The sequence below is a fragment of the Anthonomus grandis genome, chromosome 18 (assembly GCF_022605725.1).
Source record: "Anthonomus grandis grandis chromosome 18, icAntGran1.3, whole genome shotgun sequence".
Lineage (NCBI taxonomy): Eukaryota > Metazoa > Arthropoda > Insecta > Coleoptera > Curculionidae > Anthonomus > Anthonomus grandis.
This window is the reverse complement of record NC_065563.1, coordinates 11637861-11652661: the sequence shown is the minus strand read 5'-3', so window position 1 is coordinate 11652661 and position 14801 is coordinate 11637861. Positions and strand designations below refer to the sequence as shown.

The window sequence follows — 14801 nt, the reverse complement described above, 5'->3', positions numbered from 1 at the left end:
AGTACCCCCTAAAACTTCCTGTAGATCCCTTTTTAATCACGTGTGTTTATTTGTTTTTAAGAAACTTAATTTATTTGTGACAAATGGTTTTTTTTCATAATTATCCAACTAGACTAAGAAATGATTTATCTTTGTTGCGTATGTGTAGATGATTTCAATTCGAACACCTTACAAATTGGGGTACGGTCAATATACTAAATTCACTCATTGAAACAAATAGCAAAATATATAATGAGCGGTTCTCGTATATTTAAAGACATCTGAGCGCTGGAAATTCCTAAACCCCTGCCCGTTCAACGAGAAATTTTGTCAGAGAGAGGTAGGCTAAGTCCCTAGCAATGACGTGTAAAAGACGAAGACAAAAGATTACTACCGGCGCTTGGGGTTTGAATTGTAGACAGGCCGGGCCTATACGATAAATTTTACATGGGCCTGGTGCCAGTGGCGTTTTATGTTTTATTTCTGGTTTAGAATCAGGTGTCTTAAGAGTGTGTTGGTCGCGTGTAGTAATTTTATAAATTAATTTGTTGTTACCGTTGTGGTCATTGTTTTTGTTGTTGCTTTTGTCGTTGTTGTTATCACTGTTTTTAAATACTTTTTATCTAACAATTTAAAATGCCATTGTGGAGACCTTTTGATATTTCTGATAATGAAATGGACATTTTGGAAGTTAATTCCGACTTGGCGCAATCGGAATTTTTAAATAAAGCCTTACATGTTCAAACCCAGAGAGTTGATTTAAATATTTTCAATTGCCTAAAAAACGAAATGCGCGGGGCCTCACAAAACGACATTTTAAAAAGAGTTTGTGAGCTGACTAAACTTGTCCGTACCACCATCTACACAGTGATAAAAGCCGGAGACGTCATCGATCATTCTGTGAAAAGAAAAATATTTTTTACAATCCTTCTGTGGCACGCCTATGCTTTACAAAGAAGATACCGCTAATGACCCAAGTTTTAGTTTTTCTGCTGTTCGGATTGAGTTCATATAGACTATACTAGATTAACTCTTTCAAAAAATTTTATTCTAATAATAATATGTCTTTATTAAAAAAACAAGCAATATTAATCTTACAATATTACTTAATACTACATTGCCAAAGAAGGCGAAGATCAGCTTAAAGCTACTCTTTAACTCTTCAACCTTATAGCGGAACGACCTCTACCTTTGCTATAGTTTGTTCTATTAGAATATCGAGCGTCTTAAATATTTTCTTTATTTGTGGAAATGTATGACATTCTTTAAACCCTACATTTCTGCTTGGAGTATTCTTATGATTATTACTTCGTTTATCACCATTTAATAAAGAAGTGTGGCGCTTTTGACTCCGTAATTCCGTTAAAAGGTTTTAATCCGGGTCAGTCCTGTTTCTTGGCCAGCAATTTATATTATCTATTTTATTATTGAAAGGTGTTAAACCTAAGCCCGTAACTGAGGTGAATAAACTGAGATTTTCCGGCATTAGTGGTTTCTTTGACCTACGAACCCCTGGGGACTAAAAATCCCATTACAACCTTCCTAACAATCACAGTTTAAATGGAGAAAACAAGAAAAAAAAACAAGTATATATAAAGCATTTATCTTCTAGAAAACTGGACTATATTTTGGATTGATTTAAAAACAAAAGTCTATGATATTTCCTATACACATTTAATGGATTATTAAATATTGGTTTATAAGTATTAAAGAACTTAACGGCATTATAAGTAAAAAATCGCTCAAACAGAGCTGTGGATTCTTGGAATTAACTTTTCAAAAAGATATTCAGGACTTTGGCTAACATATAATCGATAAAGAAAAGTAGAAGTGAAAAATTTAAATAGGTAAGGTAGCGTTAACCACCTCAACTGAAATATAGAGTCTGATACATGATCAAACTTTCCGAGGTTAAAAATAAATCTACAGTAAGTATTCTGCACACGTTGCAAGGATAATAAATTATAAGGCAGTAATTAAAAATAGATAATTAAGAAAGAATAGAAATATAAAATTTTTTCTTAGTTTTAAAATGTGTTTATTAGCATACACATGCGTAAATAACATCTCTGCAGAAGAGTACTATAACATGTTCATTAAACCTTAAAGAATTATTTATTTTAAGTCCCAGAACCTTCACAGTATCAGAGAACAAAATAGTTTCGTTATCCAATTGAATGTGAACAGTTTCCATTATATTTTTATGTGATCCTCGGTTTGAAAACAAAACCATTTTTAAACCAAAATTGATTTATTACGTTCAGATCAGCGTTATGTATTGAGTGTCATCAGCATACTGATGTATTGCAGAATCTTCAACAAGACCGGGTAAATCTGAAGTATATATAAGAAATAATACGAAGCAGAATATTCATTATTCACCCTCACTTTCTGGGTTCTACGCCACAAGTAAGTTTTAAAAAAGGACAAAACAACCTCACTACAGCCATAATATTTCAGTTTCGCTACAAGTAAATCATGATCGATGACATTAAATGCTTTCGAGAAATCAAGAGCTATCATAATGGCTGAAATGTTTTTGTCAAGAGCTCGCTTGATGATATTATCGGTGACGTTTAGAAGTGAACTAGCTGTACTATGATGTTCCCTAAAACCAGACTGATGGGAAGGGAGGATATTATTCGATATTAAAAATGATGACAGCTGCATATAGACTATTCTTTCGAGAACTTTGGAGATTACGGGAAGCAAATCTTGAGTGACATGATCCAGAGTATCAAGGAAACATAAGTGTAACATACGTCGGGTTATGTTATCCACACCAGAGGCATTGGACCTAATATTTTTTATAGTTTTTTTCGGCAGCATTTTGGTCTACTAAAGAAAAATTAAAATTATCTTTGGTAAATTTATTACTGGAGTAGAAGTTAATTTTTTTTACACATTTATCAGATATATTAAACGGCAGCTCGTTATTATTATTGGTTGTTTTATTATTTAAAGTTTCTAGACCTTTCCAAAGTTTTTTACCAGTTTTGCAACTCTCCAAGCTTGCAAGGTGTGCAGCTTTTTCTCGTCTTATTGATGCCAACGCAAACCAATTACGACACTCCGTGTAATATCTCCACTTATGATTTTTGTATTTAGTCAAAGCCGGATCGCGTTCCTTTAAAATAATATAAATCTGTCAACCAGGGAGCTGGCTTTTTACTGACTCTTATAGTCCTGTGTAGGGTGCATGAATATAAAATAAACAATTAATATTTTGTTCTAAATATTGAACTTTTTTATTTTTATGTCACGCCAGATTATAAATATTATCCCAGTAAATATGTGATAAATCCATCCTAAAGTATAACTCATTGAAATATTTAAAATTCCGAATGGTTGTAAATTTATGTCTTTTAACGACCAATTTTAAAGTGCAGAAAGGCATTTGGTTATGATCAGTTAAACCCGAAACAACGGTGCCACTTTTATGACAAATACCTTTAGTATTAATAAAAATGGGATCTAAGCACGTTGCAGTAGTATTTGTTATACGAGTTGGTTCATTTATTATTTGTACGTACCCAAAAGAGTTCACCATAGAATATAATGAATTAGGATTTAACATATCAATATTCAGATCTCCGAGAATTACTGAATAATCATAGGTAGCTAAAAGATGTGGAACAACTTCTTCTAGGAAATTCATAATATGTCCAAAAGTATTTAATAAATTGCCAAACGACATAAAAAATTGCAATAGTTTGTCAAGATTTAAAGAGAAATTAAAAGCTTTTTTAGTTTTGAAGTGTTACTATGATATTGAGACCTATCTTTCGGAGTAATGACTAGCTGTAACGTATATATTTCTTTCTGTTACTGTTTTATATGATTAATAATTTTTTGAGTATGTAAACTAGGTTTAGTGATAGTGTAGATTTAAGTATATAATGTTTGAAATTTAAGCTTCTTTGCACATAGACGAATTCCATACACTGTATTGTGTCAATTTTGGATGATAAAGATTTGAATTTCGAATGTTTTTTTTTAATTTTATGCTAACTAGAGCGCCAATAAATGATATCTGTTATTTATTTAATACTTATTGTACAAAATGTGATATTTTCTATGATTCTTTAAAAGCTATAATTAGCGAGGCTACTGTCTTCTATTGTTTACTTATTTTATAGTTTACGTTAGGGTTATGGTTTATTAAGTAATTTTGTAAAAATATTTTATGTTTCTTATTCCTCTTTGGTTTACTTTATCAAGACTTATTTATTTTTGTATTTTCGGTAATTGGGTGACTTACTTGTTGAAAATATAGGACTATTTATTTATTTATTTATTTACCTCAACGAAGTGCACCGTGCACCCGCTCACCCTCACGCCCGCCTCCAAGGCCTGCCTCTGCGCGTGCGTCCCTTTGAAAAGCGGCAACAGCGCCGGATGCACGTTGACCAGTCTCCCGCGCCACTTTTCGCAAAACTCGACGGTCAGTATGCGCATAAATCCGGCCAAACAGACGATGTCCACCGCAGCGTCGGTCAGCGCCTTGTCCATCACCATCTCGAAGTCGAATCGCGTCTCGTAGTCTTTGTGTCTCACCACCTGGTGTCATAAAAGAAATTCGTTGTTATGTTAAGAGCATTGAATGCACTAGAATGAACGTTTTACTGTTTTGGATTGAGCGTACCATCTACCCAGAGGATAGAGTATATATTTTGTAGTGCTTATAGTATTCCACGTTTCCAGTGATTACTGAATTTTAACAGAAGAAAATAATGTGATATAATAAATTATTGTAATAAGCAGGAACTGAATTGCATTCTTTTTTGTAAAGCAAAAGAAAGAGTAAACTTAATTTAATAATCAAAACTATATTTATATTGATAACACTAATAACAATTAATATTTACAATTTGCCGTCTTTAAATGGCAACTCTCTAAATTTCACTCGGAGACAGTCTTTCGTTAAAGGTATTTGGCAACTGCGTTCGTTATTTAAGTTTAGATGGTGTACATTTCTTATATAGTAAAGTTTCATAAAAGAATATTCTAAGTCTATTTTTTTATGAATAATAAAAGGAAAAACTTCTTTTTTTGCTAAAAAATTATAAAGAAGTGTGTCACATATAGTGGGAAAAGGAAATACGGATTATTTCTATCACAAGGGACTCAGCTGTCACCTTTATATCAATCAATCAATCAATTTATTAATGCCAATATACAAAATAGTATTCATACAAGTCAAGAATTACAAAAATAAAGTTAAAAGTGAAAAAACAGGGTGACTGTTTATAAAAATTGACAATAAAATTTTTCCTGAAACACTACATAAAACTAATTAAAACCAAAACACAGTGATTGATGTACATACTATGAACAATACAAAATCACGATATGTCCTAAATAAAATGCAATATATAGGTAGGTAGTCAATATCACAGATGATAGAATGTGAAGTTTAAAAACTCTTCAGCTGAATAGAAGGCATTAGAGACTAGAATTTGTTTTATTTTATTTTTAAAACGTCCCAAATCTAAATCCACATAGTCGGTAGGAAGTTTATTATATAACTTAACAGCTAGAAATCCGGGACCACTCTGACACCTCGTTAAGTGTTGGTAAATTGGAACTGGCCTGGGAATGTACTTTATACCGATCCCTATCCCGGTGTACCCATCAAAGATTTTCCAATATATTGCAAGAAATATGCCGAATAAGGATCACGTCTCGGATCACGTGCATATAGCCTGGCTTGGTACCGTCGTCATCGTGGTCCAGGTCAACGGTATATTATGAAAGGGAATATCGATCTCAGCATAATTTGGGAAAAGGAAATACACGCGGGCATTGAAGGGAAAGACAGACTGGCTTTGACTATTGAAAGTTTAAGTCGATCCCGGTGACTTTTATATTTTGTTTGCTTTTGTTCATTTTATTTTTAAATCTTAAATTGTAATTAAAATAGTTATTTTTTTTTTTAAAGTTGGGTTTTATTTTTCTATATTTCTGACAAAATATACGGAAGGTAGGGTAAATATTCCCTTCATAGAGAAAACAGATCTATAATCCTCCCTGCAACCCAGCCTACCCAAAATTTTGATTGCCCTTCTCTGTAGTGAAAACAACCTTTTTGTTTGTGGGGCATGACCCCATGCTAGAATAGCATATGTAGCTATGGGATGGAAGGTGCCAAAATAGACTGTTCTTAAGCCAGTTTCAGATAAACATCCAGCTAAGCGACGAAGGGCATATATAGATGTTTGTAGCCTTCCGACAACAATATTAATGAGGGAATGCCAGTGAAGTAGAGGATCCAATAAAACTCCCAGAAACTTAACAGAAGAATCCTTTGATATGTCAGCTGGTCACAGAGTAAAAATAACTTTGTTGGTCTTGTCTGCGTTGAGATGCAATCGTTCATGTTAAACCATTCCTGAATTCCCCCCTGCAATATACTCTCAATTTCCTCTCTACGGTCTCAAGAGTATCTCCGGCCTGTCATCAGCAAAAATGGTGAATTTACCAGATGGTTCAGTTAATGCAAGGTCTTTTATATAGATCAAAAAGAGGATAGGCCCCAAAACAGATCCTTGGGGAACACCTATGGTTATCCCACTTTTTGCTGATGACACCCCACCAACACTTACCATCTGATCTCTATTGGCCAGATAGGAAGCGAGAAGTTTAACACCGTTGGGACCGAGTCCATATTTAGAAAGTTTTTGCAGCGATATGTTATGGGGAACACAGTCGAATGCCTTGCTCAGATCGCAGAACAAGACACTGCCATATTGCAAGCTATCAAAAGCATTTAACAAGTAACCATCAACTAAGTCTAAAATGGCCATAGTGGTACTTTTACCCTTCCTGAAACCAAACTGGCTGGATGTAAAAAGATTGTTACCCTCAAAAAATTTCACAAGTTGAGCAGCAATACGTTTTTCAAAGGTTTTTGAGATTATGGGCAGCAAGGAGATAGGACGGTAGTTCTCGGGCCTATCAGGATCACCCTTTTTAAAAATAGGTATTACCCTGGCTGATCCGAGCACACCTGGAAAAGTGTTCTCCCTGAAGCATCTGTTTATTAGTTTTGTTACTGTAGCTATGATAACGTTCTTAACAGACTTAATTAATTTGACATTTAGCCCATAGATGTCTTGACTAGTCTTATTTTTTAAGCCATCAATAATCTCTCTTACTTCTATGAATGATACAGGAAAGAAAGAGAACACATTCTCCGGCATACCCAGAACAGAGAGACTTTGGATTGGGTCACCCTGCGACAGTGGAATGTCTCTAACAGTATCATGCGCAATACGTGAAAAGAAATTATTGACATCGTCAGCCGTTAAAGTACTTTCATGAGATTTTTTTCGTTTTTGACGTACCTACACTATCACTGACGACTTGCCATACGGCCTTAGTTGGATTAGAAGCTGATGAGATGAATTTATTATTGGCTCTTATTTTTGCCTCCTGTATAGCAGCTCTATAAGCTTTTTGAAAGTCCTTAAATTCCCTCTCATAATTTCTGTTCTTGTACTGTCGAGCCACTCCACTCAGCAACTGTGGACGATCCCGCATGGGCCTTAGGTTATTGTCAAACCGAGTTATTGTATCTCTCTGATCGGTCCTCACCCTATATGTTTTCAGGGGAAAAGATTGAGTATATGCTTAGACATATTTTGGAACAGTCATTGACAGCCACACTGTCCTCTGTCACAAAATTCCAGTTATATGAGGAAACCAGTTCAAAGAAAGACAGCATACCTCCTTGGGTCACAGGCCCACATACTCTCAATGTTCACTTCGAGCTCCTGTCCAAGATGATCTGACACTGACGCCCCAATATCGAACACACTGGATTTAAAGGAATCGGTACTGAAATTTATAAAAATGTTGTCCAGACAAGCTCCAGTCCTTGTATGGTCTGTTATAGTTTGTTTAAAACTATAGCAGCTCCCCATGATGTCAGAAAGGTCAAGGAAATTCTGCTGATCAGTAATGAAGTATACCAATTTTATTTATAATTGTTATAGATGGAGACCTATATATTGCAGTCAAGTCATTTAACAAATTATCAGTCATTTATCAAATTGGTTAGGTATAGGTTATAAGATTATAAAAGAGAAACAAAATGTTTGTGAAATATCTATTGCGTACTGGATACCAAAATTAATCAATGTTTTAGGAAAATATAAATAAAGAGAAGTGTATTTAGGTAAATTGTTATAATCTGGCAAAAGTGTCGCTTATTCGCACCAATAACAGTGGCAACAATGGATACTTGCATTAAAAACGTCTCGGGTATTCTACGTTGCCAAGTTGCTTTTTTTTCATTACAAACTGTGACATTAAAAACATGTCCAGTATATTAAGAAAAATATCTATTCTATGAAAAATTGGAAAATCGAGTTGGCATCATTGCCTAAGAAATGGTGAACTCAAACACCTGTCTTTGGTTTGCAGCTAGACATTCATTGTTCTAAATCTGTTACTCAACAATATTTTGAGGTTTTACGGTGGTTTTTGAGGATTAATTTAAGGTATAAAACGCGGTTTTAGGTGAAGAATTGAGGGAGTTATAGCGGTTTTGGCGTGAGAGTAATTTTTCTACACTACTTTTTTATATTAATTTTAATTTCATTTTCTATACTAAAACTCGGATAAATTGATGCTTATACCAGGATTTTTTAACTATTTCCACACGAATTCAAGATTCAATTTTCATAAAAATCTGTGGCAAATTGTGGAAATTACCGTACATTTTCATTTTTCACTGAAATTTTTCAAAATTTCTATTTACTTCAAAACAACATTTTTAATTGGAATTCAAAATACTTTCATATGAGTCAATTTTCATCAAAATCCGTAGGAAATTGAAGCAGTTATCGCAGATTTTCGTTTTTCACCAGAATTTTCCAAAATTTCCTTTTACTGCGACATTCTCTGGTTTTTGGAAAATTTTCATAAATACATTTTTTGTTTGGATTTCAAAATCCTTTTTTATATACCAATTTTCATGAAAATCCATGGAAAATCGAGAAAGTTATCCCAGATTTTCGTTTTTCACCAAAATTTTCCAAAGTTTCCTTTTACTCCTAAATTCTCTGGTTTTTGAAAAATCACAATCAACAATCTCAGGCATTTTTCGAGGTTTTTATTAAAAGCTTACGCAATTCCTAGTGATTAATTGCATATAAGAACATATTTTGTTCCTCAAGGTTTTGACCCTGCCAAAGTTTCAGTTGTCAACAGATTTCAAATAAATTTTGATTATATGGAGACACACTTTTAAGTATAACTCAAAAACTTTTTGAATAATCTCTATGGTTTTTTAGGGGAATGTAGGTAAACGTGTGAGGATGAATTTCATATATCATTCACCCTTTTAAGTGAAAAATTAAAAGAGTTATAGCAATTTTGGGACAAAGCATTTTTTCTACAAAGATTTAACTTCTCTTCAAGATAACTCAAAATCTATTCTACACATTTTTTTGAGGTTTTCATCTAAATTTTAAGTAATTGCTACTGAGTAATTTCATACATGAATAACTTTTGTATCTAAAATATCTTGAGATCTAAAATACTCCATACAAACACAGTTTTGAGGGTAACTCAAAAACCTTTCAAGGGATTTTCATAATTCTTTTAGAGGAGTTTAGGAAACCCTTTGACAATAAATTTCATATATCAAACATCCTTCTAAGTGCAATATTGAATCAGCTACAGCAGTTTTGGCTCAAACCACTTTTTCTACAGACACTGAACTTCTCTGCAAGATTACTCAAAAACTATTTCACGCATCTTAATGGGGTTTTCACCTAAAGTTTAAGCAATTTCTACTGAGTAATTTAGTATATGAATAACTTTTGTAGCTCAAGAACTTTCCGAGATAGACTCAGATTTACCTGCCAAGTGTGACCGAGATCTAAAATACTCCATATAAACACAATTTTGAGGGTAACTCAAAAACCTTTAAAGGAATTTTCATATTTCTTTTAAGGGAGTATAGGAAACCCTTTGACAATGAATTTCATACATCAAGCATCCTTCTAAGTGAAATATTGAATCAGCTACAGCAGTTTTGGCTCAAACCACTTTTTCTACAGAGACTGAACTTCTCCGCAAAATTACTCAAAAACTATTTCACGCATCTTAAAGGGGTTTTCACTCAAACCTCACGCAATTCTTACCGAAAAACTTCATACATAAAAACTCTTCTCACTAAAAAACTGTCCGAGTTATACTCAAAAAACTACCTTGGTGGCAATCCCAGCCCTCTCGGCCCTCCTCAAACCCTCCACGTCCGGTACATTCGATACGACCAAAACGATTTCCGCCCCGATATGCCGCGTGGGATCCTGGGTAGCATCTATGAGTGCTTGCAAGTTGGTACCGCCGCCCGATATCAGTACCCCGACTTTTTTCTTCGGTTGGCTCAACTGGGACACCAGGGCTGGCACGTAGGGACGCATCGATCGTTCTAGAACTTTCGTGAAGTTCTTTACGATCACTTGATCTGGAAACATGATGTTGTTTTTTAGGTTAAAGGTCTTTTTTTTTGGAGGTTATGTTTACCTTGAGTTTTTTTAGTAACTTTCCCAATAATCGTGGCCTTTTCTGACGAGACTAGCTCTAAGACTTCTTGGGTGTGCTCTGGTTTGGTGATTAAAATGCCGCCCACTCCGCAGTTGAACGTCCTGAAAGATTCAGTCATTTACATTCTAAATTGTATTATTAGGAGAGCTTCTGAATTTAAACAAAAAAAATGTATGTATGAAATTTTGGAAAATTCTAGAGAAAAAGGAGATCTGCGATAACTTCCTCGATTTCCCACGGATTTTCCTGAAAATTGGCTTATTAGAATGTGTCTTGAATTCCAAACAAAAAATGTTTAAAAACCAAACAGTTTAGGATTAAAGGGATGTTTTGTAAAAAAGCGAAAATCCACGATACCTTACTCAATTTCCCCCGGATTTTCAGTATTTAGAAAGGATTTTTCATTAAAAATCTCACCTAAGCATTTCCGGTTCGTTAATCCCGCCGGCGGTGGCCAACCAAGCAAACACCGGCGGCACACTCCAACTGGCCGCATCGATTTCCACCGCCAACTGATCGGGCAACACCCTGGGAACGTTCTCGAGTAAACCGCCCCCGGTAATGTGGGCGAAAGCCTTCACTTTGCCGGACTTGACCGCTTCGATCACCGATCTCACGTAGATCCTCGTGGGCGCGAGCAATTCCTCCCCGAAACTCTTTTTCGCCTCACTGAATGGCGCCTTATCTTTGTAACTCACTCCCGCTAGTCGCATCACTTTCCTCACCAAACTGAAGCCGTTACTGTGCACCCCGGAAGACGGCAGCGCGATCACCGCGTCTCCCTCTCGGATTTCGTTTATATGCGGCATCAGTTGGGTACGTTCCACGGCACCCACTGCGAAACCTTTAAAATTCAAAAATGCGAAAAAACGTTTTATTTGCCCAATATGTGTAATAAAAATGCCTAAATTATGAGCTCTAATGAGGAGAGCACCTTGAAACTTATGGGATTGCACTGAAAGTCCCTTGTCTTACTTAGAAAGTTAGGCAAATAGACAATAGAGTTTTATTGCTTCTAAAGTAATACAATCTACCTATACTTATAGCAATAGAGTATGTACAGGTATCACAAGGAAAAATATCTTTAAGCAAAAACAAAATAAAGAAATCTGCTGAATCATAAAAAATTACAGTTAAAAAATAGGTAGCGAGGCAGAATTATTTAATATAAGAAACTAAAAACAAACGTAAAAAATTGGCTATAGTTATAACCTATATTACTAACCTAATTATACAACAATAAATAATTACATAAACCAAAACCATAAGAAAAATAAAATACTAATTATTGATTATAGAACCTTTAGTTAGGAGAAAAATAACTACAACTTACGCTTAACTAGCCCCAGTAGTCAGTCCCTAATACATAAAGAAAGAACAAAATTGCTCATTAATTATGAAGTCGGAGAATATTTTAAGAGTAATGAACAACACAGGTTTAACTTTTCGAGGTATTATGTTGTTTAACTGGGTATGCTCGCTTTTTTGGCACAGGTGATAATCTGGGGGACGAAGAGGATGGTCGACCAACGCTTCTTTTACGTCCGATTTGTCCATAATTGCAAATCGATTCAGCCACAATCGACCTAAAAGCTGGTAACTCGATTTTTTCTTTTTCAGAGTGAATGCGGTGGTACAATATGTACGAATTTACGATCGCGACGTCTATAAGATGATACAAGATGCGGTTGGACCATTTGCGAGTTTTCATCCGAATGTGATATCTCCCTATTAGTCCATCCATTAAATCCACACCTCCCATGTGTCAATTGTATTCTTTGATAATTTTTGGACAATCAATTTCGTAGTATCTTTTCTCTTTTCTATCCCAGCGAGCTGACTTTAGAACTTCGTTTACGTACGTAGAGGCAAAATTTTTCGTCCCAGCTTAAGAAGATATCAGTCTTGGTGTCATGCCACAAAACAGAGATTAGAGTATTTCCTACATATTCTTCCGAAGAACTTCTTTCCACTTTTTTTTTGCTATTTCAGCATCACTTGATAACTTACAATTGGGTCCACGATTTGGGCGCACAGTGCCTAATGAGTAAATACCTCTACGGAGATAAACAACTAGGCCCAGAGACGTGTAAAAATTATCAAAATAAACGATGTGGTTTACAAAATTTGGAATATGCTGTGATAAACGGACCACCACATTAGAGGATGCCCCCAGATATGGAGAGTTTGGAGGAATTATATTATCTCCTGCACCAGTATATATTTCAAAAGCATACGAAAAGCCTGAAGAATCACAAAGGGGAAAAATTTAGAACCCCACTTATGCGGTTTATTTGGTAGATATTGCCTAAGAGGGCTTCCAGTCATTTTTGTTGCGCACCACGCAAAGTCTTGGAAGCATTGGTACGGATAAAAATACATTGTTAAGATGTGGTATGAGGGGCCGAACCTTATAGAAACTGTCATATTCTGGTCTACCTTTGCCAGGCATCGTTGAAATGAAGATACCGTCGAATCTACTCAAATCGCAACACCGGCATCGTCTGACGAATCCCTTCAAAAGAATGTCTTTCCCAATATGATCTTACATTTGGATAACAATATTCCAATATATTGTCGTAGTTCAGTTTTTTTTTTATGGTAAACACAAGCACAAGAGGAAAGTCCTATGTCACTCTTGGAGTGGTGCTTGCGCGAAGATATTTGTAGGCGTTTATCTTGAATCGCTGTAGGTTGTATAAGTCGGAAAATATGTGAGGTGGAAGCCCGTTCCACAAAGAAGATGTTCTCCAGATGAATGAGTCCCGATACAGCGACGTCCTTGGGGTAGGCAGGTGGACTCGATGTTGATGAGCCGCAACTGCTAGACGCGTCCTTCTTGCCGGAACAGCCCTGGGTGGAATCATGCCTGCCAGCTCAGAGGAGCACTTACCGTGATAATAACAGTAGAACAAACAGAGATCAGCCACCTTTCTCCTGTGCTCCAGACTATCTAGACTCTTTGTCAGTTCTGGTTTGTCGATAAGACGAATAGCTCACTTCTGTATAGAATCCAGCAGGTTTAAATCTATGCTTGGGTGCAGAGCTCCAGACATGCGAGCAATACTCGAGGGAAGGGCGTATTTGAGCCTTATAAGAGTCAGCAGCTGTTCTGGTCTATACAGTTTTTTCGTTTTGAAAAGCACTCCGAGTTTTTTGGAAGCCGCCCTGGCGACCTCGGCAACGTGGTCATGCCAGGACACACTGTTGGTGACCTCGACTCCTAGAAGATGTAAAGATGATTTCATTGGCAATGTTTTCCCAGCTTCGGGCCACCAAGGTTAGTCTTCATCGTAAATACTGCAGCCTGCGATTTTTTAGCGTTAAAATTGACCAAATTGTTATCGCCCCACTCCAAGATTGCTCTAATATCGTTGTTGGTTGAAGCTACTTGTTACTGCCTAAGATTGTGAGAACTTGCGGCTGTCGTTCGTTTGGCGGACTTAAATGTGGAAATAAGTGTGCTATCGTCCGCAAAGCTGTAGATTGGATTGACAGTGGTTCCTAGCAAATCGTTGATATATATCAAGAAAAGGGTGGGGGATAGAATGCATCCTTGAGGGACTCCAGCGTTAATATTAAATTTGTCGGAGAGGTATCCATCGACGGCTACTTGGATTGTTCGTTGTTGAAGAAAACTTTTGATCCAATTCAATAACGAGTTTCGTATGCCGATTGAGGAGAGCTTGGTTAGTAGTCCCTTATGCCACACTCTGTCAAATGCCTTGGAAATGTCAAGAGCGACTGAGCGGGACTCGCCGTGCTTCTCCATGGCCTCCGTCCACAAGTGTGTGACGTAGGCCAGAAGATCGCCGGTGGATCTAAGCTTTCAGAAGCCGTATTGATGATCGCTGATTAGTCCAGATGATTCCAGATATCTTAACAGTTGTTGGTTGACTGCCTTCTCCATAATCTTCGATATTACTGGAACTAGTGCAATCGGGCGATAATTGGAGGGCATCGTCTTCTTACCCTTTTTGGGTACAGCTTGCACTCGAGCAGTTTTCCAGCTTGTTGGAAATTGGCCCTGCTTATACGATGCCGTGAACAGTCTACATAAGGGAGGAGTCAATTCGTCTGCACAACGTTTTAGTATTAGGGCTAGAATTCCATCGGGTCCAGAAGCTTTGTTGGTGTCTACGCTTTTAGGAATTTTATTTATAATTCGTTGGGGAAACGAAATTTCTCCCATCGATGAATTCACCCTTGGCAAATATGGCGGTGTTTTGCCTTGCCAGTACAGAGTAGAATTGGACGCGAAG

At 36.3% G+C, this 14801-nt stretch overlaps 1 protein-coding gene across 2 annotated transcripts in view; it reads right to left on the bottom strand.

Annotated features, from left to right (window-relative positions):
- The window catches only part of LOC126746928 (trifunctional purine biosynthetic protein adenosine-3), a 47398-nt gene that overhangs the window by 1523 nt on the left and 31074 nt on the right, over positions 1-14801 (bottom strand). For both annotated transcript variants that reach the window (XM_050455351.1, XM_050455352.1), the window contains 4 exons: positions 10957-11383; positions 10519-10640; positions 10200-10459; positions 4282-4539 (listed from right to left, as the gene is read on the bottom strand). In XM_050455351.1, coding sequence (XP_050311308.1) covers positions 4282-4539; positions 10200-10459; positions 10519-10640; positions 10957-11383 — 1067 coding nt within the window. The remainder of the gene's footprint in view (positions 1-4281; positions 4540-10199; positions 10460-10518; positions 10641-10956; positions 11384-14801) is intronic.